We start from the raw sequence: 27,886 nt of genomic DNA, 5'->3' as shown, positions 1-27,886 counted from the left end.
GTCAAGCGACCTTAAACACAGACCGACACATGGGGGATTCTTTTGAATGCAACCGTTCAGATTGCAGTTTACAAAAGCGCGATGTAAAGTGCCTGGACCATATCAAGTTATAAAATTATTATCCAAAGGTACGGAATACATCATAGTTCGACCCTGATCAAAAATTTTGTTTCTAATTTGTGCCAATTTTTAAATAATTCGACCACACCTACTCGAAGAGGAGTGACCTAGATTTATATTAAGGCTTATAATAGGGTTTCCAGTGTTGAATCTTCAGTCAGTGTAGTCAGATTAGATTGGCGTGTGTTCTTGTAATAATAATAGTGCAAGCCACGGGGATTTCTATTTATTCTTTATCAAGTTGGATTATAGTCAACAATTGGTGTGAAATTGTTTTAAATTCCTACAGTGTGTCTAGTTCACTATTTTCTAGACTAGATCTAGAATCTATATCTAGTATCAAAATATTTAAAACCTTGATCTATTCCAGAATTATTTTTTTTTTACTCTTGACAGTCTTGATCTTATTAATCTAGTCTAGTAATCTAGTTAATATTATTAATACAAACCTAATTAAAGTTTGTATCTAAATCTAGTCTCTATAATTATAATACGGCTGTATTCTATGTGACTAGATTATTATCGCGTATCATTACTGTAATTATATTAGTTACGTAAATAGCACTGTAGAAAAGATGAATGTAAGATTAATGATAACTATAAAAGTAAGGTATTTTAGTTCGTATAGAGGTCTATAACAATAGACGTATGTAATGATATTAACTATTATAGGCCTACTTATCAAATAAAGAAATAGAAAATTATTACATTTAGCCTAAATAATTTTAAAATATCAAAGGTCAATATATATATACATCATTGTTACATCATAATATATATAAGTATAATGCACACTGTTAGACAAATTTCTTCACTTCAAATTGAGTTGGACAGATTGTTATTATCAGTTATAGCTTAAGTTTAGTAAAATAATATTTGTCTAAGCAATGACTTTTACAAAAATTTAATAAACTCTAATTAAGATCTATAGTCAAGAAATTAATTGCATTTTACATCACAATTAATAATATAATACCTAGATATATAATATATCTAATAATTAATTAATTGCATCAGCACTTGCAGACATAAATGCACTGATATTATTTAAAGTGTAAGAAATAAATATAATATCTTTTCTTATAATATCACAAAATAAGAAGATCAAAAGGTTATGAAAGGAGTGGAAGAGTTTTAATTCTACTTTAATTTAGAGGTTATTTATGTGCTACTTTATTTTATTTGGCATTAGGATCTATAAATCATCATTATATATATAAAATGAAAATAAAGTTTTGACAAAAATAGGTTTCTAAAGTTCTAAAGTAAAAATATCATGTTAAGATATAGTCTCTATATATACATATCTAGATCTACTATTAAAAATATTAGACAATAAAAAGAACAACATGTAAACTTTAAAATTTTGGTGTGTACTGTAACTGTATGTCATATTTGTGTCCAAAAACACTTTTGCTGTGATTTTAGGAATTTTGTGAATGCATTGTGGGACATGCATTTTTGCTATCCATTTGCATATCAAGGCGGTCAAGCTTCAGATTTGCAATTGGCGGAAATTTTAGGCCTGAGCCAGTTACTTGCAGTTTCCAAATCAACTTTAAAATTGACTGCGCTCAGTAGCCTCCTGATTATCTGTCTTTTGACCTCAAAGCATCCGACATGAGGCCCCAGAATTGTCTCTCAGACCCCTGCAGCTTTAATCATCACTGGTTGTTGCCCACGTTGTTCTCTGATTGCTTTGAACACCATACAGCCCTTTCCCCATTGATGCCCGCTGAATATAATGTGTGCATGTGCAAGCTCTACCCATTCAGTCTGTCCTGCGAAAATTCACTTGGCGACTTTCAACATCTTCGCTCCTGTGCTACTACTGAGTCTTTGCACCTTTTTGGCCCTGAAGCCCGCAGCCAGTGTTCCAGTTTCCCAATTTTTTCCATACGGTCTTCATGTAAATGACAAGATGACGGAGCGCACAGATGATGGAGGTTCAGGGAGGATCAACTTGAGCATAGCCTTTCCCTTCTTTGGCAAACCCCATAATAAGCTTTATGTAAGTACCAAATTTTTAAATTTTCCTTTTTACAATGTTATCTCTTCAAAAAAGCTTAAAACTTTTCTATTAGATTTGTTTTGCAATTAGACTGCTTGCTGAGCAATGCACTATGAAATATTCTGCTAGGTTTTTACAACATCAAATGCTAAGAAATATTTATAGTATTTTATAATTTTAATACTCTTTTTTTTCATAATTAGTTAAACTTAGCTGTAAGGTTTTTATTGTTTTATAAAACTTTTCTGTTCTTCTTTGTTGCTTATAATACTATGAACATACATTTGGTCAAATGTCTATTTTTATTGCTTATAAACATCTTGTATCAACATCTAGAGTACAAATATTATTTTACTGGAGGATCAGATATAAGATTTAACATTTTTATCTTGAACATAACTGTAGTCACCTCCCTTGTCTTTTTTTTTTTCATTGTGATAAGCTTTTTATATAATTTTATTTATTTTTGTTTCATTAAATTAACTTCATAATTTTAAACCCACAATTAAAGCAGACATAAAAAGGCAAGAGCATTTAAACATTATTGAAGGTCATGTGACATCAATCAACAGAATAGTGTAGCTTTGTGTAGTATCAAACATTTGCCTCTAGGCAGTGCAGAACAACTGAAGAAAACCAGCACACTATTTTTCCTTGGCACAGTCTGCAGAAGAGCTCACAGCTCAGCAGCAAAAAGCTGGCTAGAAGAAGAAGATCAAACATTTATATAAACTTTACTTCGAATTGTAGATAATATATATACATCCAACTAGGTATTCAAGTGCCTCATCTGTATAAACTCACATAGGATATTGTTTTATTTTTTTTTCTCTACAGTTTCCTTTGATTTGTTATTTTCGCTTAGCAATGTAATAATAATGTTTCCATGTTCTTTTTAATGTTGTCTTAATATATATATATATATATATATATATATATATATATATATATATATATATATATATATATATATATATATATATATATGTAGTTTCTATATTTATGGGTCTTGAACACTTTCACACTTTTCTTCCCTGACATTTTGACCTTACAAAAATAGAAACCTGAAAATAGGGGTGACAACCTTTTTTTTTTACCTTTTGGCACACTTACACCTTTTTTGTGCAAGTTTAATTTAATTATTAAGAGACAAAAGAGAACTTGTTTGAATGGATGAATATAACTAGTCTCTTATTATCTCTCCCAATGAGTCTCTCTTTTAATTTCACTAATTTCAAGCCTTTTGTCCATACTGGATGTACAGTACAGAAATACACACAATCATACACTTTCAAGATCTAGATGTACTCATTAGTTCAAAACGTTTTTTTTCACATATATCCTCATCTATTTTGTCTATACACTGATGTTCTAATAGTCTGGCTCCACTATCTAGATCTATATTGTCTATACACTGATGTTCTAATAGTCTGGCTCCACTATCTAGATCTATATTGTCTATACACTGATATTCTTGTAGTCTGGCTCCACTATCTAGATCTATATTGTCTATACACTGATATTCTTGTAGTCTGGCTCCACTATCTAGATCTATATTGTCTATACACTGATGTTCTAATAGTCTGGCTCCACTATCAAACTACAAGGGCAAGGGGTAAAAAAGATGGATGGTGGCCAAGAGAGAAATCTGTTGAATGCCGAGCCACACCCAGTTCCTTAACATTTCTTCAGGGCTCATTGTGTACGACTCAGCCTAAACAACTGTGTAGATAATTGGCATGCTTACCTTCTCTCACGAAGACACCAAGATCTAAATCTGTTTTGTCTTGTTCAATGTTTCATTTTTATCCTCGCCCCCCCCCCCCCCAACTATTAAGAAAATGATTATTAAATTGTGTTCTCTGAACACAGAATAACCAAATTTCATAGCCACGAGCTTGAAAAGAAAACACTAAAAAATGTACATTTATTTATTAACCTGTTTACATTTAAAGTACGGTGCAATATGGAAAAAAAAACAAAAACAACGACATATTGAGATCTATGCTGATTAAATAAATTCGACTATAAGACAAGGTCGAATGGGAGGGCGAAAGTTCTCGGTTGAAAGAGATGTTTCTTGTTTCTTAAATTTTCTTATTGCAGTTCTTGTTTACTAAAACTATATTCTAGTTTCTGTTTATTTCGTTACATGCTAAAAGGCTTCAAATAGACTGACTGTATGGTTCTATATGTTCCATAAAATTATTTATTTTTTGAAGTGTTATACGAGTATATAACTAATTGCCTAAATTAGCATAGAAAACCAATGACTTAGCAGAGCCTCATTATCTCATTAACATGAACAACTTAATAGATAAACAATGGGATAATCTTGTTTAAAAGAACTTTTTTTGTTTTTGATAAGATACGATGGCGATTCATAAATATCGATTGTTTAGAGTTAGAAGCATATGTTTTCGGAAGCTAATTGACTACATGCTAGCCAATATTTTTGTCAATTTCCGATATTTAAAAAAAAAGTGTTTGTTTTAGCTTCGAATTTGTGTTGAGGTTCTACCATGAGCTGACTCGATTAGCCAATGAGATCTTAGCAAATATTGCATCATAAAGTTGAACGTTAAGCACGATCAGAGCTCAAAAGATAAGATGATGTCGCCTGGAGTTCAGGCCGTCATGTTTAGGTGCGTGTTGGCATATATGGGTTGCCTGAGCTAGCCAGGAAAACCAGTGACTTGGCAGAATTTTAGTCATTGGTTAATATGCATGACTAAATGCATGACGCGTATGACGTAATCATCTTCTTTTTTGAAGTAACGTCTGTATTATATAAGATAAGATATGCTTCAAAATTAACACAAGAAAGATGACATATTTTTGTTTTCGCATACCGAGCGTATTTGGTCTGTTAAATTTCTGAAGTGCTTCCTGGCAAAATGGCCTACGTTAAACAGCATTGTACATTTCAAAAACACGTTTTGTCTTCGCTAATCCAAGGGCATTACAATTGTTATTTTTGGCTTCATTAGTAGATCTATAACCTTTTTGTTTATGAAACCTAGTATATGTCGTTAAGCTGTTAGGTTGTGACTATTTGACCAACAAGTTAGTAACAAAACTGATTAAAGCTGCCACTATAAAGTCATTGACCAACAGATTGGTCTGCCCCATGACCTGGAAAAACATTTGACCGCGGCACAATGTTCTTCCACTAACTTCCCTTTCATCACAAGCGCTTTTTTTTTCTCTCGCCAATTTATATAAGGGCTGAAGTCAGGCGGTGCGCATAATTCAACCATACACTGGCATTTATCATGGCTAATCAACGCATGACTAATTAATAACACATGTATATACAAACACGATTACAATGCCTGGATAAGCAGATATCTGATACGCCTTGTCCGAGAAATAAAATGCTTGGTTACCAGACCGTTAAACTCTTGTTTGAGACTTCTAATAGGTTCCAGACATTTCTTGGGAACTGTCTAGGCGGTTGGTTTAGTGAAATGTACATTAATAGTTGTATACAGAAATCCGTCAAATTTTACGCCAATTCAGGAACGCCGCCAGAAATATTGGAGCCCCTGGCAACTTGGTAGGTGTAGGCCCTTCCTTTCCCCGGAACATGCCAAATAAACCTTCAACTTTGTAAACAAGATGATCGCAGCTGCACAAAAAAGAGAACCTATGTTGAAACCCCAAAGTCCTAATTTGGCTATATTTGGCATAGGCCGAAGGGTGTCGTAAATTTATCATAAAATGTTTCCATTTCAACAATTTAAATACAGAATTATGGGCGTTGTCAAAGATTTCTACGTTAAGCATCCGTTCGTCAGTACAACGATACATCTATTTAGAGAACACAGACGATTGTTGTGTGACTGGACCATTTTATAATCAGTAGGCCATCACTTCGCCTGCGTTGCACTTTTTGAAAAGTTGTAGGATGCTGAGAACGAAGAACGGCAACTTTTGCAAAGCTAAGAACAGTAACTCGTTAACACACTGTCAACTGCGCCTTCTTGTATAAATGTAAGCATACAAACGCGAAGATAGTCTCCTGCTCGCAAAAACGTTCGCTTTCCCGTTGTTGTGTTTTGAAACACAGCTTGCGGTATCCGCGTCTATTAATATCTTGTCTTCATTCTTCTCTGGCGCAAGAACAAGAGACACGCCCAGGCTTCTGCGTTAGAGTTTTTTTTCTTCCTTTTCGTTCATTACTTTCTTTCGAACGGAAGAGCGTACGCATTTATTAATAATCTCTGCACATAGACATAAATAAATATAGACTGGCCAATTAAAGAGTTTTATGGATTGAAGATTTGTGACTTGCAATTTTGTGTGCTTTATAAAGCATTTATGAGCAGTATAAAAGTGCTTTTTAAACTTTGATACACACCTATATATATATATTGTATATAAGGAGGCAGTGTAGATTTGTTTAATCTCTAAGAATGAAGATCATGCAACTTTTCAGAATTCGGAAATCCGAATACAATAGATCTACATGTTTTCAAGTTACATGAAGTTACTTCCTTTTTCCAGTCTATATTTATTTATGTCTATGTCTCTGCATTTCAATTTATCTCCCTTTTCTTCCTAGCTTAGATTTTGCATGAGTTATAGTATATATTGTTTTTGTCACTCTATTCGCGATACACAATTCTAGCCCAATACATTGCATCCTAGAAATTTAGTGCTAATTAGTAATCAAATAATATTCATGTTAAGGTTGACCAACTCTAATCTCGTTAATACGAACTTGGTTTTATGGAATCGCTACGCATCTCTAAGATTCACCATATCCCAGGAGGCCTATTGGAAGCTCGGTGACGCAATGAGAGATGGGAAGGCGATATTAAAATACGTAAGACAATGTAAGAAATTAATGGTAGATTTTTCAAAAGTCGGACTAAGGAAACAATTGTCAAGGACGCCTTTTTAAGAGATCACTTTTACAACCAAAATATAAAAATTAAAATTGTGGTACAAGCAAAAAGAGCGAAACAAAAATCATTTTGCAGTGCTAACAAATAAAAAGAAAAGTGGACACAAAATTATTGTTGACCTTTTTAAATGCATAGATTAACAATACCGGATGCACCAAAAATCTAGCTGCTATCCTCTTTTTTTTTTTTCATCTCACTCATCTTGTTGCAACAATTATAAACGGTACTTTCTTAACGTAAAGACCTTTAAGCGGTGACCCCACCCTTTCCAAAAGTGCTCTGAGTCCACGCCTCTGTCTGCACTGAAATCACGGTTAGGTTATTTGATCCTTACACCTCGATGACCCACTCTAGACTTGCACTCCGCCCATGTAGGATAGATCTGTATCAGTTTACTATGATTAGACTGCGTGGAGACTTGTCATGGGAAAGCTATGTTGGTATGTCTCTTTAGTCTAACAGCAACAAGTACTCTCCATTAAGTAGTTTACATCAAGTTTGGATTACATGTAGCAAAAGCTTGCCTCTATTTATGACAGTTTTAAAATACATCACAATACTTTAGGGGGCATAATAGTTGAAATCAACTGACTAAAACAAGGCAGACACTATATGCAAGAATACGGGAATCTTCTGCTCACAACAACCTATGACGTAATTCACATTAAATTCCCTTGCCTACACAGATAACCTCAACGCATGGAACTACACATTACATACACAGTGGTAGGATTAACAATCCTTTGTTTCCTTCCCTTTCCCCACACAGACACGGAGTGTAAGTTCAAAGTTCAGCACACACACACACAAATCATATTTATGATATAATTGATATCAAGAACTCATTTTCGACATTATTAAAACGGGCACTCGTCTCTAATCTAGTCGGTGATCATGCCCAGTATATATTTCTTTTAGATTTAGAGGTTTCAGTAACGTTACGAAACCAGCAGCAGGTATACTAAAACTAGAAAGGTATTTGCACTCAATAATACATTCTATAAGTGTCCAGTGCTGAATTTACCTACAGGCAACATAAGCTATAGCTTGCTTAGGGACCTCCGAAATGGTTCCAGGGATATTTTCAATCATTTTGAAGAAAGAGCGAAGGAAACAAAAATCCATACAATGTGGACAATTGAACTCCGTCCACCATTAAAATATTGAGAACCCTTAGCTGCCTTGGCTAATTGTGAGATTCTTCTTTACGAAAAAATAAAAACTACATCTTTAAACATCACCACCACCACAGAGTTTAATCGGCTTGTTTGTAGTATCGTTTAGTGTTTAACTTTACTGTATTAAAAAAATACAACTCAGCTCTGTGGCTTACTAAAAGTTATCAAAGTATTTAACAGGAGCAATAACCACTGAGGGTTTAGTGATTTTCATTCATGGTGGAAAACCTTTATATAGCAAGGTTTTAGGTGCATCCGGTGTGCAAAATGAAGGCAGTGTTGCTAAGCTAGGTGTTTAAAAAAGCTAAAGGACGGTCTGCGTGCACTTGTTAGCACTGCAGAATGACAATTTTCAAGCTCGTCAGTTTTTAACTTGATTTAGTTGGCAATTTGGCAGGTCAACATTGTTTAATTTATCGTTACAATCTCCAATATTTAAAACCTTCAAACAGTGACATTTTTGGACCGTTACAGTTTCTCTTGTGCAGTTCTCTAATAGAGCACAGTGTGTCCAGTCATTTGTGCTCATTGAACTGGAGCGGTGCTTCACTAGCTGTTGTTTTATGAACTTTCTGAACAGTACATAGCTAGATAGTGTCTTAGTCAATGGTGGGTCTAATGTGGGCTATGTTATCGTTAGGTCTTCTGTCATTCTCGCTAGTGTCTTAGTCAATGGTGGGTGTAATGTGGGCTATGTTGGGTCTTCTGTCATTCTCGCTAGTGTCTTAGTCAATGGTGGGTGTAATGTGGGCTATGTTGGGTCTTCTGTCATTCTCGCTAGTGTCTTAGTCAATGGTGGGTCTAATGTGGGCTATGTTGGGTCTTCTGTCATTCTCGCGCAGCGCGCGTGTCTGTTTCCCAATCAGGAATTGAAATGATTGGAGGATAAAAAAAAAAATGAATGAGTGAATCATCCAGGCTTTAAAAAAAGAAAGAATAGAGAGAGGCGTGAATTTAGAAGGTAGAGGGATTTATCTTCCTTTTTTTTAAAACCCAACCATTCTCGCCCTATCCCCCACTTGAATCAACTGTTCCTATGTTGTCATTCCGACTCTCATGTTTGATCTGCGTTGTCTATTCCCGCCTTGAAAGCTAACAAGCCAAAAGTTGATAATCAAGTCAATGATTACACTAACAGAAACTTTGTTTGTTCGAAACTGTATTTAATGCCTGGCTCTCACGAGCTGTCCGTTCATCGCTTTGCGTGCTTTTTTTTTTTTAAAGTCACCTGCATGTTTCTTTTTGAATGAAACATACCTGACTCCAATTCTAAACACGTCCAATTCTAAAAATATCTTTCAGTTCTAAACATTTCTGACTCCAAATCTAAACATATATGATTCAAATTCTAACAAAAATATCTGACTTCAATTCTAAACATAGATTGAACATCTCCAGTTCTAAACATAAATGTCTCCACTTTGGAGAATGTTGTTTTGAAACATATTTGTAGTTATTTCAAAACAAACATTGTGAAGTGTGTTTATGTGGTGGAAATCGTATGAACCAGTATCTCAGTATCGCGCTCAGTTCTCAGGCTTCAACCAGGTTGTTGGTAAAGATTTGATTTCACCAAGCGATTGAGATTTTCCTGTTAAATTCCTAGTCACACCCTGCGTTTGGGTGACGCTAATTTCCTTATATAGAATAGCAGATATTTCCTGAAGGAATGTCCTAATTTGTCAGCTTATCGCCTCTTTGAGTGTCCACAGTTGGCAACGATTCAACTGTCCACATCTCTGTGACAGTATCACGTATGCATACCACTATAGCTGTTCTCCATCATTTGTGCGTGCAGGTCAATGCCTCAAACTGTTGTGTGGTTGTATGTTGCAGTGGTTAGGATGAGTGGCTCTGTTGGGCAAACCTGCTGGTTGTCCTGAGAGGGCGCATTCTCAAATCCAGATTTTTTTTCAAAAGAGGTCAAAATGGGTTTAGACTTAATTGAGCTCCTAAATGTAAATGAATTATACAATAATATAAAACAGTGAAATCTAAATAAATCTTAAATTAATTTTTAATGGCAATGTCTTCGATTTCGACGATTAAATGCTAAATAGAGGTGCTTTGTATGATCGTTTCAATCAGTGATGCCCAACCTTACTTGTCCGGCGGGCCATTTTCATTTCCAACCCTCGTGTCGCGGGCCACGAAAAGATACAAAAACGAAATTAAATTAACCTGAAACTATTTGATTAGTAATAGAAAACCCGTTGATCTAGTACCCGTAACAATCTTTCATTCGCGGCCTAAAATCAAGAATGTCGCCATATTTGTTTCATAATGCCGTTTATATGTTGTTGTATTTTTAAACAGCCACACTTTTCTAATGAAACAAATATATTGGCCTATTATCATGTTCCAGGAGGCGCGGTGGCTGAGCGGTAAAGCGCTTGACTTCCGAACCGGGGACCGGGGGTTCGAATCCTGGTGAAGACTGGGATTTTTAATTTCGGGATCTTCGGGCGCCTCTGAATCCACCCAGCTCTAATGGGTACCTGACATTAGTTAGGGAAAATGTAAAGGCGGTTGGTCGTTGTGCTGGCCACATGACACCCTTGTTGACCGTAGGCCACAGAAACAGATGTCCATTACATCATCTGCCCAATAGACCACGAGGTCTGAAAGGGGAACTTTACGTGACTGTATATTTCTCTTTGACAAAAGAGTTAATATATTCAAAGAGGGCTAAAAGATGAGTGGAAGTCTATGTTAGGCTGGAATCGAACCCATCTTCTTATGGCCAGAACGTGAGCTGAGTCTGTGACAAACTACCAATGGTCAAGTGCGATGAAATCTGAAACTCCTGTTTAATTACAATGGTGTCAGCGGTGACATCGATTTGAGACTCGGTCATCACAGGGCGTAGGTTGAACCAAGTACTAATGTTAAGTGCGATGTTTGTTTCAAAGAAAATTGAAGTGCATGCAAGCATATACACTTTTAAGTATGTTTAGGATGAAAGCTGGGGGGATGGGGAGAGGTGGAGGTGCTGATCCAAAGTCATGGAGATGTGAATTCAACCTTTCTCCCCCCGCTGTATACCAACTACCACTTCGTAGGCTGATGTTTCGATAAAGGCATTTTATTTTGTTTGTTTCTTTAGTATTGAGATTGAGTAGCCATGGCTTCATACCTAGGTGTTGTACTCTCGGATTAATTTTATTGTTCTTGACTAAAAGCAACGCGTTAAATCTCGGGGTCAGCTGTGGAGAGGGGGCTGCCGGGAAGGGTCTCTTGGAAGTGAACTCTGGCCTAAATTAAACAGCTGGTTATAAGTGCTGGCTTCATTAAAAACCTTCTACACACACACACTGACAAACACACACGAAGATCTGATTTTTGAACTGTGAGCATATAATATTTACATAAGATTTTTACCAAATTATTAAATTTTTACTACCTTTACTATTTTAACTGTGAATAGACCTTGTTTTTAATGATTTAACTGTATAGAATTTAGCCCTTGTTACGTAAAGGGAGAGTGATCCTTAAAGGATTACGGACACGACATGGCCTAAATTGTGCCGATGTGCCTAAACTCAAAACTCAAACTCAAAACTTACAAACGCACACACAGAGTGCAGATTTAACTATAATAATAAACTATTTCGCTGCTAAAGAAGATAATGTAGGTCAACGCGCTGTGATAGCATCGAAATATGTTGTCATATTAAAGAAGAAAAAAAAGCGTACAAGAAATGGAGAGGGTTTTGTGTGGAAACGAGAATGAAGTAAAAAGTAAAGTTTCCCTTGCAGAACTTGCGATCTTTTGGTCAAATGATGTAGAGAAATCATCTGTTTCTGTGGCCCACGATTAACGAGGGTGTCTTGTGGCCAGCACAACGACCAACCCCCTTTACTTTTCCCCGATAAATGTCAGGTATCCATTAGAGCTGGGTTGACCCAGATGCGCCTTAAGGATCCGGATATAAAAAAAATCCCCATTCAGAATTCGAACCCGGGATTACCGGTTCAGAAGCCGATCGCTTTACCACTCAGCCACCGCACCTCCGGAAAGAGGATTACGTCAACAATAAGACGTTATCTCTCGCTTTCTGTTCACTTCCTGAGCGTCTAATAATAATAAAGCTTTTCTTCGAGTCCCAAGATTAAGGTGTACAGTGTTTCACGTAACATATACAAAGACTTTAATAGACTGCATTCAGAGAGGGAGAAAGGAAGGGGGACAGTTTTTGAATTCCAGTATGCATTTCATATTTGACTGAAAAAAGTTGCTTATTGCACAGTTTCATGTTGTTGTTTTGGTCATGTCATTTCAGTTTTAGTATGCGGATACAGTTGTCTAAAATCTTTTTTAAAAATCCATTGAAGTAGCAAGCGAAATGACTTTTTTTGTGTTTTTAAATTGAAGAGCAATAGGTTAATATGTTCGACGTGAATGCCAAGGTCAGTCTTTACATTTCTTGAATCTCTCTATCTGGCCTTGGGAATTGGTGGCTGAGTGGGGAAGCGCTTTGCGTACAAACCAAATGGTTTCGGGTTCGAATCTTGATGAAGATTGGGGAATTTTTTATTTTTTTTTTAGGACGCCACCGAGTCCACCCTACTCTGATGGGTATCTGACATTAGAAAGGGAAACTCGGTAGGCCGTTGTGTTGGCAATGTGATACCTTTTGTTAACCGTCGGCAAGATAGAAACAGATGATCTTTACATCATATGCCGTTTAAATCGCAAGGTCTGAACGGGGAACTCGCTATGTAATCCGAAATTTTAGATTACAGTTAGAAGAGAGTGGTGAAACTGCCCTTCAAGTCTGCATGTTTTATCAAGAAACTTGGTCTGCCGTGACCTCTGTGAGGAAAGTCAGCGTTGGAACAACATGCAGCACCTAACCGCATCGTAAAGATAAAATGCATTTAAAATAATTTCAATTATAAACAACGTTCGAATAGCTTGCTCGTTCGCAACATGTTTGCAGGAAAATGACTTTATTTTAAAAAAAAAAATACCAAAGAAGTTATCAAATCTGGTTTAGGACTTTGTCAGTACATTGCCCCAACTTACAACTAAGAAAAATATTTAAAATTAAATTAATTTTTTTTTTCAGAAATTCAATGAGGATTTGAACATTTATATGATTGTCTCTCTTGAACTAGATCTACCCTCCAAAGGGAGATAAGTGTACCGGTCTTGTCTATGTGAGGACAAACCACTTGTAGGTCAGCCACAGGTCATCGCCCCTTGTGCTAACGAGATGGGCAACTCCCTAACCTTGGACTTTTGAATGAGGTTATACAACACAATCCATGTGTTTAGATCCGTATGGAGTTGTTGTTCCCCACTCAAAAGACTAGTTATTGTTGATATTATTGGCTGTATACGTGTCTACAGGAACGGCACTTTCCCCCATACCGTTTATAGTGCATTAATTCGTGTGGTCAAAATATAGTTTTCTCTAAAAGGATGTTTATCGGGGCTCAGTTAATCTGTCTTTAGACAACATTAATGTTATTCCACTTCTGACACCATGTAATTTAACTGCGTAACATAACCGGCAACAAGTATAGTGTGGAAAGACATAATTGGAACGTCTATTTATTACGCGGTGTACACAACTAATGTTATAGGATGTCTAAGGCTAGTCGGTGGCTCTCGCTTTGAGTCCGGCAATCCACTTATTTAGTGTACTTTCACATAGCATTACAATCCTTGCGAGTACGTGTTGGATTTTATTCATCATATCTTAAACCTAAAATACTACAATTATAAACTAATTTTAATCCAAAAAAAAAAAACAATAATCAAGAGACTATTCTAATATCATAAGTAATTCAATATTGTATATGGGTAAATCTGGTGTCGCGGTCGCTCATTGTGCCAACGAACCACTTGGCCGTGTCACATTAAGATCCTGCAAGATTGCACTGCTACAGAACCACTGCTCGAGCGCATTGGTCATGTGACATTAGCGCAACCCCCCGAGAAACTGTGAAGTACTAGATGACCTTACGTCACGTGGGGCTCACGTTTCCATGTTGGCGTGTCCCTCATAATGGACGATGGCTGGGGGTATATTGACATTCCTGATGGGTGCTAAGAACTGGCACGCCCTCTGGTTGTGTTTACAAGTACGGGCAGTTCTGTCAGACGCGGGAACTGGTTGAGTTTTAGGTTGAGCGATTGACAGAACTTAGGATCGAAACCTGTTCATTTGTTTCCTGCCCAGTGTTTATGTATAACGGATTATAAAAAGAGGGAAAGGAAGAGAAGCTTGTGAGAGTTAATAGTCAAAAGTAATGCATAACTCTTTTATTTCATATGTTTATCACTTCCGTTAAAGTTCCGCTACCCTTTTTTGTAAAATTTGAAAGTGTTTAGCAGTTACTTTATTTGTTAAAACTTTCAGAGAAACTTTGTAGCGACTTTCAAGGAAGTCTTCATTACGGCTTTGAGAAAAGTACGTATAACGACTTAGAATTCTTCGTAACGACTTTCAAGAATGTCTTCAAAACGATTGCTGGCCTCCTTCTGTCAACCAAGTCATAAGATTCAGATTTTGTATCACTATGAGCCATGAGCAAAGATACAGTTCACCTTTTTTTTAAAATTAGTTTCACTTGACACGAATGCAGGCCCCTAAGCTGACACTGTCCAGCCTTGTTCTTATATCTAGTTCTGCTGTTCTGAGCTATTCAGATCTGGGATGTGCCCGTTCATCCACCATGCAGAGTGGTCATCGCTTCAATCTTTATCTGTGCTGATGTCTAGATGGGTGGAGTTCATATTCACCTTCACCTACAGCCCTGATGACCTTGTAATATGGCTATAGAGATTTAATTTGCGTTTCGTACAATAGTTTGCAGGTCATCGTGGAGTCCAATCGCTGTAATAACCCTGTTTCTAATCTCATCGTTTGTGATGCGGTATTTGAATGTGTTACCCAGGATCTTTCTGTATCATATCAATTCCATTGCTGGGATCCTCCTCTCTAGTTCTGCAGGCAGCGTCCAAGACTGGCAAGCATGTAAGAATGTCGCCATGACCAGGGAGCGCATCAGTTTTGATATTGGGAACTAGATCTAAAGGAAAAACAAAATGCTGGAGAATGACGAAATGCAACTCTTGACTGTATGATCTCTCGTTTGGGACGGTGAGAAAGTGGCATTCAAAGGGTCTAGATAGCACGTGTTCCCAACCTTTGTTCCAGGTGATGTTTGGAGGGGGGGGGGCGCTAACATTTTTTCAAGGAACTAATTTCTACGGCTTCATAATGAACTGTTGGCGGACGTTTCGTGGGTCCGGATTGCACCGCGCCGCGGGCCTAAAATGCCCCTCTGGTCATAGTTTAAGCATCACTGGAGTTTAGTCATGTGGTATGCTAATTGACAGTACTTTGGAGTGGTTCTTAATCTAACTTAATATGCTCATATTTGATTAGCTGGCGGTGTGTCTATTAAGACAACTTGCCACGTCTTTAAGTAAGATGACCCACGCACGCACACATGCACATGACGTAGGCCATTGTTTCCTGTCTTCTCTTTGATGTTGTTATTTCCCTAATTGTAATCTCTTTAGGGCCAGGTCAGCACTCCTTTATCCCCCGCCCCCCATACACACACCAACCCCGATCCCCTCATCATTTCTGCAATTTTTTTTTGGGTTTCGCTTCAATTTTTATCTCTACACTTCATCTCAGGTAAAACACTCAAACCCTACACATGAACACAGCCCGCTCACACACGTGCAAACACACACACGCGCGCGCACAATCTCGCTCGCGCTAGCACTCCAAAAAGTCAAAGGTACACCCCAACTGGAGTTTATGCGGGCACCGCCCATATGTGTATTTAAAGAACGCGAACGTGCGGCCCGGTTACTTAATGAGAAGTTCGGCTAAACGGGACACACCCGGCTATTCGCCGTGAGCGAAACGTAATAAGGGGGAAAAACATTGATTTGAAAAGAAGCTGATTTCTCTGATGATGTGTGGGGCTATTGGGCTAGGACTACTTGCAGATATAAGTATTAGTTTGTTGACATGTTTCTTTTGACTTTGATAGCTATGCTTGTTTTCGCTCAAAATGCAGTTCTGCAATAGAAACTTGATACGATGATCCTTCACCTTCCTTTAGTCCAGTGATTCCCAAAGTGGTCTATATAGACCCCCAGGGGTCTACGAAGACTTTCAAGGGGTCTACGAAAGTGAAAAAACAAATTGGGGGTCCACGAGATGTCCAAGGGGGTCTATGATAATAGATTTCATATAAGCAGGTCGTGACTTTAATTTTTACATCCCATTAATGTAATTCTTCACACTATATATAATCTGTAACTTAGTTAATCATTTAAATATTTATCCTGCTATTCAAATGAAAAATTGTTGTATTTATTTTCAATACTTTTTAAAATAACTTAATTTTGTCTTCATGTAAATAATGTTTAACAAAAAGAAATGTAGACTGTCTAGCGTTGATTATATAAAATTGTTCATTCTTTCCTTGTCAACCAAGCGTTTACCGATTGCCTTTTTTATGACGATATGAAACTAATTACGCTTGAGGATCATCTGCGACAATATCACCCAGATAAAAAGATATAGATTTGAAAAACTTTCAACATTCAAAGATAAAGTTCAGAATAGACCCACAAAATATCTATTCAACATCATGTAGAGAAGATGGTGGTTTATGAGTCTTACAATATCTGTTCACTTATAGCAAAATAAGGGTGTGGTGGTAGTGGTTAAGCGTTTGGCTTCCGTAATTGGGGTCCTGGGTTCGAATCTCTGTGAATTTTGAATTTCAGGATTTTCAGGGCTCCCCTGAGTCCACCCATCTCTAATGGGTACCTGAATTATGTTAGTAAAAGTAAAGGCGGTTGGTCATTGTTCTGCCCACATGACACCCTGCTCGCTAACCGTTGGCCAAAGAAACAGATGACCATAACATCATCACAATGTCTGAAAGGGGAAGTTACATATTTATGGCAAATTGCGGAAACACCATAGGTAAAACATTGATTTTTATCAGCCGTTGTAGTTTTAAAACCTGTTTTACACAAACCCACATCTGATATTAAAGAATTTCTTTAAGCAGCAATACAGTTCAAGGTTGCTGTGGTGGCATGAGTTATAAAATTAAAAGCTACATATGTAATTCTTTACAAACTACATATATAAGTTTGGGCTCAGCAGTGTCACAGGTTCTAACAGGATGTAGTGGTGTGTGCTGCAAACTGCATTATGGTCGACGGCTCCTTATTTTTCCTCAGGTTAACCCACAAAACCTTTCCCATGTTTGAGTTGCAAGACAGGAGAGTTTTGAATTCAGTTTTACTTCTGCTAGGTGGGTAGCCAGCCAATACTAATGAGCCCTTCATTCTCCAAGCTTCCTGGTTAAGGCGACAGTCACTCGCCTTCGCTATTTCTCCCGATAGTGATAACATCTTCGCGCGGACACAATATTTGAGCAACTCGTGAAACGTCAACAAATACACGAGAAACTGCTCTTTGCGAAAACTCTTACAATGATACTTAAGGCCATTGTGTTTGGAGATTCCAGCAATACATATTGCTATTTTAATTGGTTTTGAATTTTATCAATAAAAAAGAGAGATCTATAAAATCTCTAATATGTAGCTTTAAATTACTTTTTCACTTTTCAACTCTCTGCAGATAGAAATTAGGAGGCATTTTGGCTAAGCGGTAAAGTGCTTCTGAACCGGGGGTCCCGAGTTTGAATCCTGTTGAAGACTTGGATTTTTAATTTCGGGATCTTTTGGGCGCCTCTGAGGCCACCCAACTCTAATGGGTACCTGACATTAGTTGGGGAAAGTAAAGGCAGTTGGTCGTTGTGCTGGCCACATGACACCCTTGATAATCATAGGCCACAGAAACAGATGACCTTTAGACCACAAGGTTTGAGAGGGGAACTTTACTTTACTTTTTGTACAGTTAGAAATTAGTTTTAAAATTGTTGAATTTGCAAAAATGTGAAAGTTAAGCAGGGGGTCTACCGAAAACCAGAAAACATGGCAAGGGGTCTACGAGACAAAAAAGTTTGGGAACCACTGCTTTAGTCTGTTGGTCCGTTGGGGCACCACACAAGATTTCTCATCCATCTTTCTCCATTCCTGTCTTTTGCCTTGGATAGAACCTCTTTCAATGACAGGCCCGTCTATTCATTTAGGTTGTCTCCCCATCGCTTTCTCTGCCTCGTCTTCTTTTGCCTGGTACTGTTCCCTGAAGGAAGGTCTTTGCAAGCCCCTAAGACCTTGTAATATGGCCATAGAGTTTTTGTTTCCGTTCAATCGCTGCAGTAACCCTGTCTCTAATCTCTTCGTTTGTGATGCGGTATCGTTCTGTAGCATCTCAATTCCTTTGCTAGGATCATCCTACGATCTTAGGTGTTCTAAACACAATTATCTTGACTGTGTGTTGTTGTTTTGTTTTTTTTTTAGTTTTTTTTTTTTTTTCTGTTCATTCTGTTACGTCACACTTTCAAAAAAGCCAAAACAAAACAAAAAATTGCTTTGTTTATTTTGACAACTTTTCATTTTCCTATCGAACTGAAATTTGGCAGATCAACTGGAGCTCCATGCCAAGACATTTGATTAAAATTTCAAAGGAATCACTTCATTAATTATTGAATTAATTAAAAATAAATTGTTTACGTTATCTGGATAAATGTTAGAGCAAATGACATGGGGTTCGACCCTCAGACTGGCCAAGTTTCTTTACTTTGATCAAGTTTTACAACGACAAATGAAATATGAATGTGCGTGTGTGAATGGCGGATACGGTAGTGATGTGGGTAAACTAATGGCTCGTTACATTGTGGTAGTGATGTGGGTAAACTAATGGCTCGTTACATTGTGGTAGTGATGCGATTAAACTAATGGCATTGTGGTAGTGATGTGGGTAAACTAATGGCATTGTTTTAGCGATGTGGGTAAACTAATGGCTCGTTACATTGTGGTAGTGATGCAATTAAACTAATGGCATTGTGGTAGTGATGTGGGTAAACTAATGGCTCGTTACATTGTGGTAGTGATGCGATTAAACTAATGGCATTATGGTAGTGATGTGGGTAAACTAATGGCATTGTGGTAGTGATGTGGGTAAACTAATGGCTCGTTACATTGTGGTAGTGATGCGATTAAACTAATGGCATTGTGGTAGTGATGTGGGTAAACTAATGGCATTGTGGTAGTGATGTGGGTAAACTAATGGTCTTGTAATAGTCCTGATTGTTGTTGTTTTCTAGCTAGATGTTTCTGAACATGGTGTTTACGACAGGTGCGATTTTGAATTCATATACACCCACATAGCTGCATCAGGGGTGTAGCAACAACTATACGCAAGAACAGAAAAACTAACCCTTGTGAACTGAAATGTTATGAAAAACAAACCAAGAAGAGATCGTTTAGAATGATGACCACATAGGGCCAGGCCGTATTTTTTTTTCCTTCATGTGACTATAAACAGATTTGATCACTTGAAATGTCCACGCATCCGTGAACACTCAAGACACCTTCTGCCAGCCACTGAAGGATACAGGCCTAGACTAAAATACGATTTGGGGTTCATACATTGACAGCAGCCCTGAAACGCTCTTACGTTTCATCGAGACTCACACCTGGCAGCAAATCATCTGCTGACTCTTCCGCGACACCTTTTTTTTTTACTAAAAGCGGAAGGTTAAAAGTCAAGTATGGCTGGTTAGTAGCTGGGTCATCATACTTGTCTTGTTAGTATGTATTGGTCAATGTGCATGTGTGTGATGGTGTTTAGATACTGGACAAAAGCTTGATCATACTATCGTTATGGTTATCTTAAAAATCGTTGCATAATTATTAATACAATTAACTCAGGATTTTATTTTTAGACTACTGTCGGCAGTGGAAATAAATAAAAGGTGGGGGAAAAAAAGGGGGGGGGGAGCAAGCAGTTTGATCTTTGTTTCCTAATTGTATAAGCATCAGTGCATCCGGCCCTGAGGTATTATGTCCTGTGGTGTCCTGCCGTGACACGCGATGCCTTGAAGGTCCTGGTGTGTTGAAAAGTTTACATAGTGACGTCACGTCCTTTTGATATAAGAACGTCTGACACTGGGATGATTTACATGCCAAACTAGCGCGTGCTGGGCACATGCTTCCATAGGCACTGCAATATCTGTGTGAATGTAAGGAAATTTGGGGGGGGGGGGGTATGCAGTGACCTTGGAAAGAAGAGGGCATAAAGTTTTTAAAAAGAATACCGGATGTCGCCACTAACGAACACGACTTTTTTTTGTTTTCATTGTTGTTTGTTAAGAAGAGCTATTTCAACTCTATAGATTTCCTGGTAGTTTAAGACTACTCTTGCATGCTTGAATGAATCTTGGAACTTCAATGTCAGTTTATCCCAGAAGGTGGACAAAGAAATGGGGGGTTTAGCCTTGTGTCTATCTGATTATTTTACTATGTATTCGTATTATTTTGTATTTGTTAATTCTTCTTTAGCGTTATCGCTACTTTCTATTATAATGTTATGTCTTCGAGTGCCCCTATATTTAGTAACGCTGTTACACTTGCTACGTTTGAATATTCAAGTGTTATATACCTCACTGCTTTTTTTTTTATTTCATTATTCTATTGTGGAATGTAGTAGCTCTTTGAATAAAACCTAGAGATGTGTTTAACTCTTTCCGTAATTATTTACCACATTCTGGTTGAATCAACGTTGGTTTCGTCAGTTAGGAGAGAGAGAGGGTTAAAGCTCTTAACAATGTCCTTTCTTTTAAAAAAAAACTGTACTGCTCCGTCCTGAAGACTTGCTATGCTCTTGCTTTGAACCGTTCCTTCCTGAAAACTTTTGCTGCTCTCATCCAATCGTTAGTTATCATTGCATTGTATTCTAAGTGCAGTCTCTTGATGGGTAAGAAGAAAGATGGCATTGGGTGTGGCAGTCATTGAAGTCATTAGTTCCCCAACAAGAGGATTAGAATGTGACCAAGTCACAACAAACAGCAGGATTATACATGGACAGCTTTTTTGTACGTCGAGACGAGATTTCTCTTTAATACCTTGTTGGAGGCTGGAGCTGCTGACCACAAAAACACGGGGACCAGTAAGAAGCATTTCTCTAATTGGCCGTTCCCCCCCCCCCCCCCCCAGATTTGTCTGAAGTTTTTTTTCATGGTCGACATCTATCTGGGTTTCGACCCAACAGACATTTACTGCGCTTTTTATTTGACGGCGCACTTCACGCTCACCTATTCTTAGTCCGTTGGGGCACCACACCTGATCTGTCGAGCGACTTCTAGTCTTTTTCCTTGACTAGAATCTCTTTCAATGGCAGGCCCGTCCTATCGTTGAAGTGTATCGCACTACAGGAACTGAAAACCGAATTTTTTTTTTCCGAAAATGAACTTGAGATTTTCTGGATCTCTCCATTGCTCTAGATATATAGTGGTACTATTATTAGAAACGTTGGGTGTGGTCATGATAATACGAAGGTCTGTTTAGCCGTGTACTCATTGGTAGTATTACTCTGGTACTTGTAAACAGTCCGAGTAATGCAAAGAAAAAACAATGATTTAAATAACGCAAACACAGACACTTGTTTATGCAAACACTCCAGCAAGAAGTTACGCGTGTAGCGGTGTGCATTACAAGGAAATGAGCGATAATCTTTGTTGAGTTGGTTAAACAATACATCGGAGTAGGCTCTCTTTCCTGCTCTTCTTGTTCTCTCATCTTCAGTTAGCACCATTGGTCATAAGAGACAAAATTTTCGGTAGTACTGCCGTTAAGTGCTTTCATAAAAATCTTTTCATCCGCGACTCTCTTCTGGGACTCTCTTCTGCATTCTAAGGCTCACACTTGGAGTCGCATAACGTTACATGGTGCCCCCCTCTACCCGTTGAGAACCCTTGCTTTGAAACAGAGTACATTCGTGTTGGCCATATTACAGACAAGAGACAACAAGGAAAATAGCGACCCCGCCCAAAATGTGGCTTTAATTACATATTTCATGACCTTATTTCCGGGATCCTTTGACAAGAGAAATGTGCCCGAGGTTATGAGAAATTAATTTACTTAATTAGGGCAGTATCCTGTTCTGTGGATTCGTATGTGCAAGTGTTGACCACGACTTACAACGTGTAAGTGTTGACCACGACTTACAACGCGCAAGTGTTGACCACGACTTACAACGCGCAAGTGTTGACCACGACTTACAACGTGCAAGTGTTGACCACGACTTACAACGCGCAAGTGTTGACCACGACTTACAACGTACAAGTGTTGACCACGACTTACAACGTACAAGTGTTGACCACGACTTACAACGTACAAGTGTTGACCACGACTTACAACGTGCAAGTGTTGACCACGACTTACAACGTGCAAGTGTTGACCACGACTTACAACGTACAAGTGTTGACCACGACTTACAACGTACAAGTGTTGACCACGACTTGAAGTTCGTTATAACGTATTTAAAAAAAAAGGGTTGATAATTGATCGATTAAACTACAGAAGAGATGCAGAGTCCCAGTTTAAGAAGTTGTCCAATGCGATAAACTCACCCTCAATTGAAATACGGCATGTAAAACACATGCTATGTAGTTCTCGTATACTCTGCCATCACTTATCTAATTGTTTCGTGTAGCAGGGTTTATTCCTAATTTTTAATGCACACATTAAAACACGTGGAAATAAAAAGGAAGGGGGCAATTAAAGTAAAGTTTCCCATTCAGACCTTGCGATCTATGAAGCAGTCGATGTAAAGGTTATCTGTTTCTGGGGGGGGGGGGGGGGGGGCTATTAAATAAGAACAAAGTTGTGGTTTCTAAATAAACTTTTTTTTTTTAGAGGACGATGTATCAGTGTGACGTGCTACAAATTTAAAAAAAAAATATTCAAGATTATTATATGAACTGACTCTAAAGGACATGTTGTTTTTTTGTAGAGTGCACCCTTTTTTTTTTGCGCGAACCACAGTTTGTCCACCCATCCACATCACATTCCTAGACTGATACTATTTCCTGCCTGATCCACCCCCCGACCCCGTTCATGTTACGTTCTATCAAGATAGTAAGTATTTTTTGTCCCCCCCTCCCCCCTCTCTCTCACGTCACTTCTGCGTTACTTTATCTAAGTAGGAATACTAATGTCTTCGCCCTCGGTAAATACACCCAGAAATACCAAGCCCCGCCCTGATCACACACACACGCACGCACGCGCTCTACTCACGGACTCCCTTGTTTACTTGCCTCCTCTTGCACCTGTGAGTCTGCGCAAGTGTTACGCACTAACTACCATTTCAACAACAAACATTTCTTTTCCATCGGCGTTTACATCGAATACTGTCTGGGTTAGACCATAACAAAGACGTTCTCTCTCTTGTAAAAAAAATATACACACACACACATAAACATACATACATACATACATACATACATACATACATACATACATACATATATCTATATGCATACATAAACGCTAAGCTGACTAGGCATAACAAAAGACCCATTGTTGGACAGGGTACAACAGATTAACTTTCCCTTGCTTCGTTGTGTGTGTGTGTGTGTTGAAGGCTTGTCTGTAAGATAAACGTATTGAAAAGAGAAGCCAACAATAGCCAAAACGTGTTAAACACTCTCAATAGTCTGTTTACCATATTCAGTATTTAAGTGTTGTTGTTTTTTTTAAGGAGCTGTTCATATCTGACGTCAATGAGATCAGTGACGTACTGACCGGATACTTCTCAACGCTATGCTAGATTTTTTTTCCTCGCTGTTTTAACTTCATGTTTATGTGTATTGTCAGATTGGAAGTACGATGTGTGTCCTAAATAACATTCAAACTCTGTGTGAAACTCTCTCTGTATTTAATTATATCCAGCCGAATTTTTTTTTTTTTGGTGCTGACATAGTGTGGTTGTTGTTAATAACCCCCGTATGACGTCATGAAACGGTCTCTGTCGTGAAGTCTTTTTAAGGTATAAAGAGGTGGTACCAAACAGATATTTGCCCCAGGCTGCATAACTAATTTTAATCACGTTTTCTTTCTTTCTTTCTTTAATTTCACCCTTAGAACTGAGCCTGGGAGTGAAGCGTGTGTGTGCTGTTCTTTCTTAGCCCTACCTTGTTTTATTTTTTTCAATTTCATCATTTCTATGAGAAATATCGGGGTTTTATTGCGTAATGTCCCAAACGCAATAGGTGAATTAGAGCACAGTGAAGGGATTGGGGAGATATATCAGGAGATGTTTTTGTCCTTTTGTAATTAGAAGTGTATGCGGCCTATTTCTGTTTAATCGTTAGGGACGTTTTGGACATTATATTGGATTTTTTAAAAATAAAGACAATCACAGTAGTTTGCTCTTTGATTTATCTTATCTTCTTATCTTATATAATACAGACGTTACTTCAAAAAAGAAGATGATTACGTCCTACGCGTCATGCATTCAGTCATGCATATTAACCAATGACTTAAATTCTGCCAAGTCACCGGTTTTCCAGCTCAGGCAACCCATTCCATGCTCTAATTGCACTAGGGAAGAAGGAGCATTTGTACAAATTTGTCCTAGCATATGTGGCGAGGAATGTGCCTTTATCTTTGTGTCTTTCAGAGTATTTTATTAAATTTTGTTTTTGTATTTGAAGATTATGGTTCAGTGTTTTATGCATAATTGCTACTTACTTTTGAGTCTTCTGTCCTGAAGGCTTTCTAAATTTAGTGATTTTACTAAATGTGAATATTCGTTTGTTATGAATCTCACTGCTCTATTTTGTGTCTGTTCCAGTTTTTTAATGTTTTCTTGAGTTGAAGGGTCCCAAACAGAGGATGCATGTTCTATTATTGGCCTAAACAAGGTTAAGATGTTTAAGATTCAAGAAGGCATTCCAGTATGCATTAAGACACAGATAGAACATTTAGAGAAAGCATTGTGGAGACGTGCGGGGGGATCGTGATAATAAAACGAGCAAAATACTTTAAATAAAAGAACAAAGCATATATGAAGTGTGTCAATTGGTTTGGATCAGTCATGTAATTTAATTTGTGATAAGCCTGAAACGACAACCTATAAAGGGGACTAATTCAGCATATACCACCACTTCAGTCAAGTACTATATCTTTCCCTTGGAAAGGGGACTAATTCAGCGTATATCACCAGTTCAATCAAGTACTATTTCTTCCCTGAGATACCAAACAAAGTAATTTACTACCAAAAGAGCTCAGACATTCTGTAGTGATAAAAAGGGCAAAAAAAGATTTCTCCGTAAAAACAGGTAGCTTATCAACACTTGTAAGCTCTGCAAACCGGATATACCAATATATACCAAAAAAAAACAACATTTTTTTTTATCTATTTGTCTCTATATGAAAATCTTTTATAGAGAGTTGCCAACGTTTTTTCACTCTACATCTTTGTGCTCTTCTATTGTGGTCCATTCTTCAAACTATCACAATCAGATTTCAGTCTCGTTTTGAAAAAGGAAGTCACCCAAGCACGGAAACGCAACCAAAGGGAAACAATCTTTTGATATCTCCTAGTTGGTTTCTCTCTGTCCACATCCAGGGAGTGCGAGTTGATTGTGTTTACAGTACACTCTTATCTCTGGACGACAAGGGTGCATCACCATGAAACACCTGCCTTTGTTTGGAGGGGGCCAACGATACTAGACTCTAGAGCAGGGGCTCTCAACCTGTGGGTCGCGACCCCCTTGGGGGGTCGATTGACGATTTGCCAGGGGTCGCCTAAGACCATCGAAAATATGGATTGTGTTTGTCTATTCTTCTATTGCTGTATGTGTGTGCGTGGTGTGGGGGGGGGGGGGGGGTCGCGGTAGAGTGGGGGGGGGGTATAAAAAGGGGTCGCCAAGCTAAAAAGGTTGAGAACCGCTGCTCTAGAGCTAGCGGTTTGAGCTGCACAGATCCGATACGATTGCAAGGAGGCGTAGAGAACGTTTAGATTTGAGGCCGAGGGGAGCGCGAAGTGCAGCTAGAGCAATGGGGGGCTTACATGTTATTTATGTGGGGAGGGGGGGCGGTCACGTCAAGGCGTTTGAATTTATCTGGATAGGTCCTGAGGAGAAGGGGGGGAGTACATGGAGCCATTTAGAATGTATTTGAAGAAGATGAATTGCTTGTGTGTTGCTACCTTGAGTTTGAAAACAGAATATAAATAAATAAAGCATGATTTAAAAAAAAAAATGAGCCTTTCAAATAATAATAAAAAAAGATTATTAATGATGCAAAAGCTTTCTATTCCTTATTCTAAATATATATTTTTTAAATAATAATAAGAATCATAAATCATTATTTATTCTTTACATGCCTTTTTGTGTAAGTCTTATAGTCGTTTCTTAAAAATATCATAAGGACAACAAAGTAACCATTGAACAGAATAGTTCATTTCTGAGACCTTTCCCGTTGTGTCACTCTTTCCTTTCCATGAATATAACTGTCCAGAGTCTAGGACTCAAGGTGAATGTCATTTAAGAAATGTATTTCCAGTACCTTGAGCCTATGTTTAGAGGTTTCACCTGCCCCAGGTTGAGAAACACTGGGCTAAAGATTCTCGCGTTACTACAAAGGTGCTAAGAATAACTAAAAGGACACCAGTCAGCGATTAAGAAACACGAGAGCGGAGTACAGGGAAAGACAAATGTGCAGTAGCAAAATGAGTTATGTTTCTTTTCATCAGGCTCAGATTATCTGCCCCTGACTGATATGCCACTCTAGTTTATCTGTCTACGCCCTCCTGCAATTAACATCTGGCTTTTTAGGGAGCTAATGCATTGGGCATATCTAGATCTACGTGTGTTTTAGGTATCGTGTTAGCTTTGTACTATTTTTTTTCCTGTATTCTTACGCGCCCTCTTAGCAAATCTGTAATCACTGAACTCGTAAACAGTACTAAAGATGAAACCTCGTATTTCAAATTTAGAGATGCCCGGAACATACCTTTTTTTTTCAAAACGGTTATATTAACTCTTTCTCTCCATAATTATTTACCACATTCTGGTGGAATCAACGTTGGTATCGTTAGTTAGGAGAGAAAGAGTTAACTCTCCCTGTATCTTCCTTGTATGTTTAGAGTTTCGTTCTTTATTACAGATACAATTTTAGGTACTTTTTGTCTATTTTTAGGGCCCTCCGGTTGTGGGAGGGACATTAAACATACACTACGGTCTCCTCCATGTTGTAAGGAACATTTATGACAAGCTTTATCAAGATTGCTCAAACGGTTTGGATTTTTATTCGTGACATATCAACCACATGCGCCTTATTGTTTGCTTTATATCATAAAAGAAAAGATAATTGTGTAATGGATTTGGTGATTAACGCAGTATTTACTATTTTCAAAAATTGAGCTTGCCTTAATGTAAGCGTTGTGTTTCCATTTCAAACAAAGGTGATTAGCACACTATAGAAATTCCGTGAAGTAGGTGCAATATACTGCTGTTTATACTTAATCCAAAGTGTGAACGTGGTGGCTTGTCAGCCATAATTGTTGAGCCTTAGTTTCAGTTTTGCCCTTGACAATTACAAACCTGACGTGACAGAAACTGGCGAGAGTGACCGCCCTTTCACACGTCTTATCTATATATTTTTTTATTCATTAGCCGTTATTTAAGCGCACAGGTGGACAACTGAGGACTTTTTTTTTTAACCTTTTTTTTTAAACGTATGTAGAATTAAG

General features: G+C 37.9%; 1 protein-coding gene across 7 annotated transcripts in view; it reads left to right on the top strand.

The window, feature by feature from the left end:
* Positions 1–27,886, top strand: part of LOC106074522 (sushi domain-containing protein 2-like) — a 96,182-nt gene continuing 68,296 nt past the window's right edge. For 2 of the 7 annotated variants that reach the window (XM_056040134.1, XM_056040127.1), the window contains exons 1-2: positions 1–128; positions 1,432–2,131. In XM_056040134.1, coding sequence (XP_055896109.1) covers positions 1,865–2,131 — 267 coding nt within the window. In that variant the 5' untranslated portion in view covers positions 1–128; positions 1,432–1,864. Of the gene's footprint in view, positions 129–149; positions 409–1,431; positions 2,132–27,886 lie in introns of those variants that run through there. The other 5 variants (XM_056040130.1, XM_056040132.1, XM_056040128.1 and 2 more) reach the window with 5 other exon arrangements.

This window comes from Biomphalaria glabrata, chromosome 9 (assembly GCF_947242115.1).
Source record: "Biomphalaria glabrata chromosome 9, xgBioGlab47.1, whole genome shotgun sequence".
Lineage (NCBI taxonomy): Eukaryota > Metazoa > Mollusca > Gastropoda > Planorbidae > Biomphalaria > Biomphalaria glabrata.
This window is presented reverse-complemented; position numbering and strand designations above follow the sequence as displayed.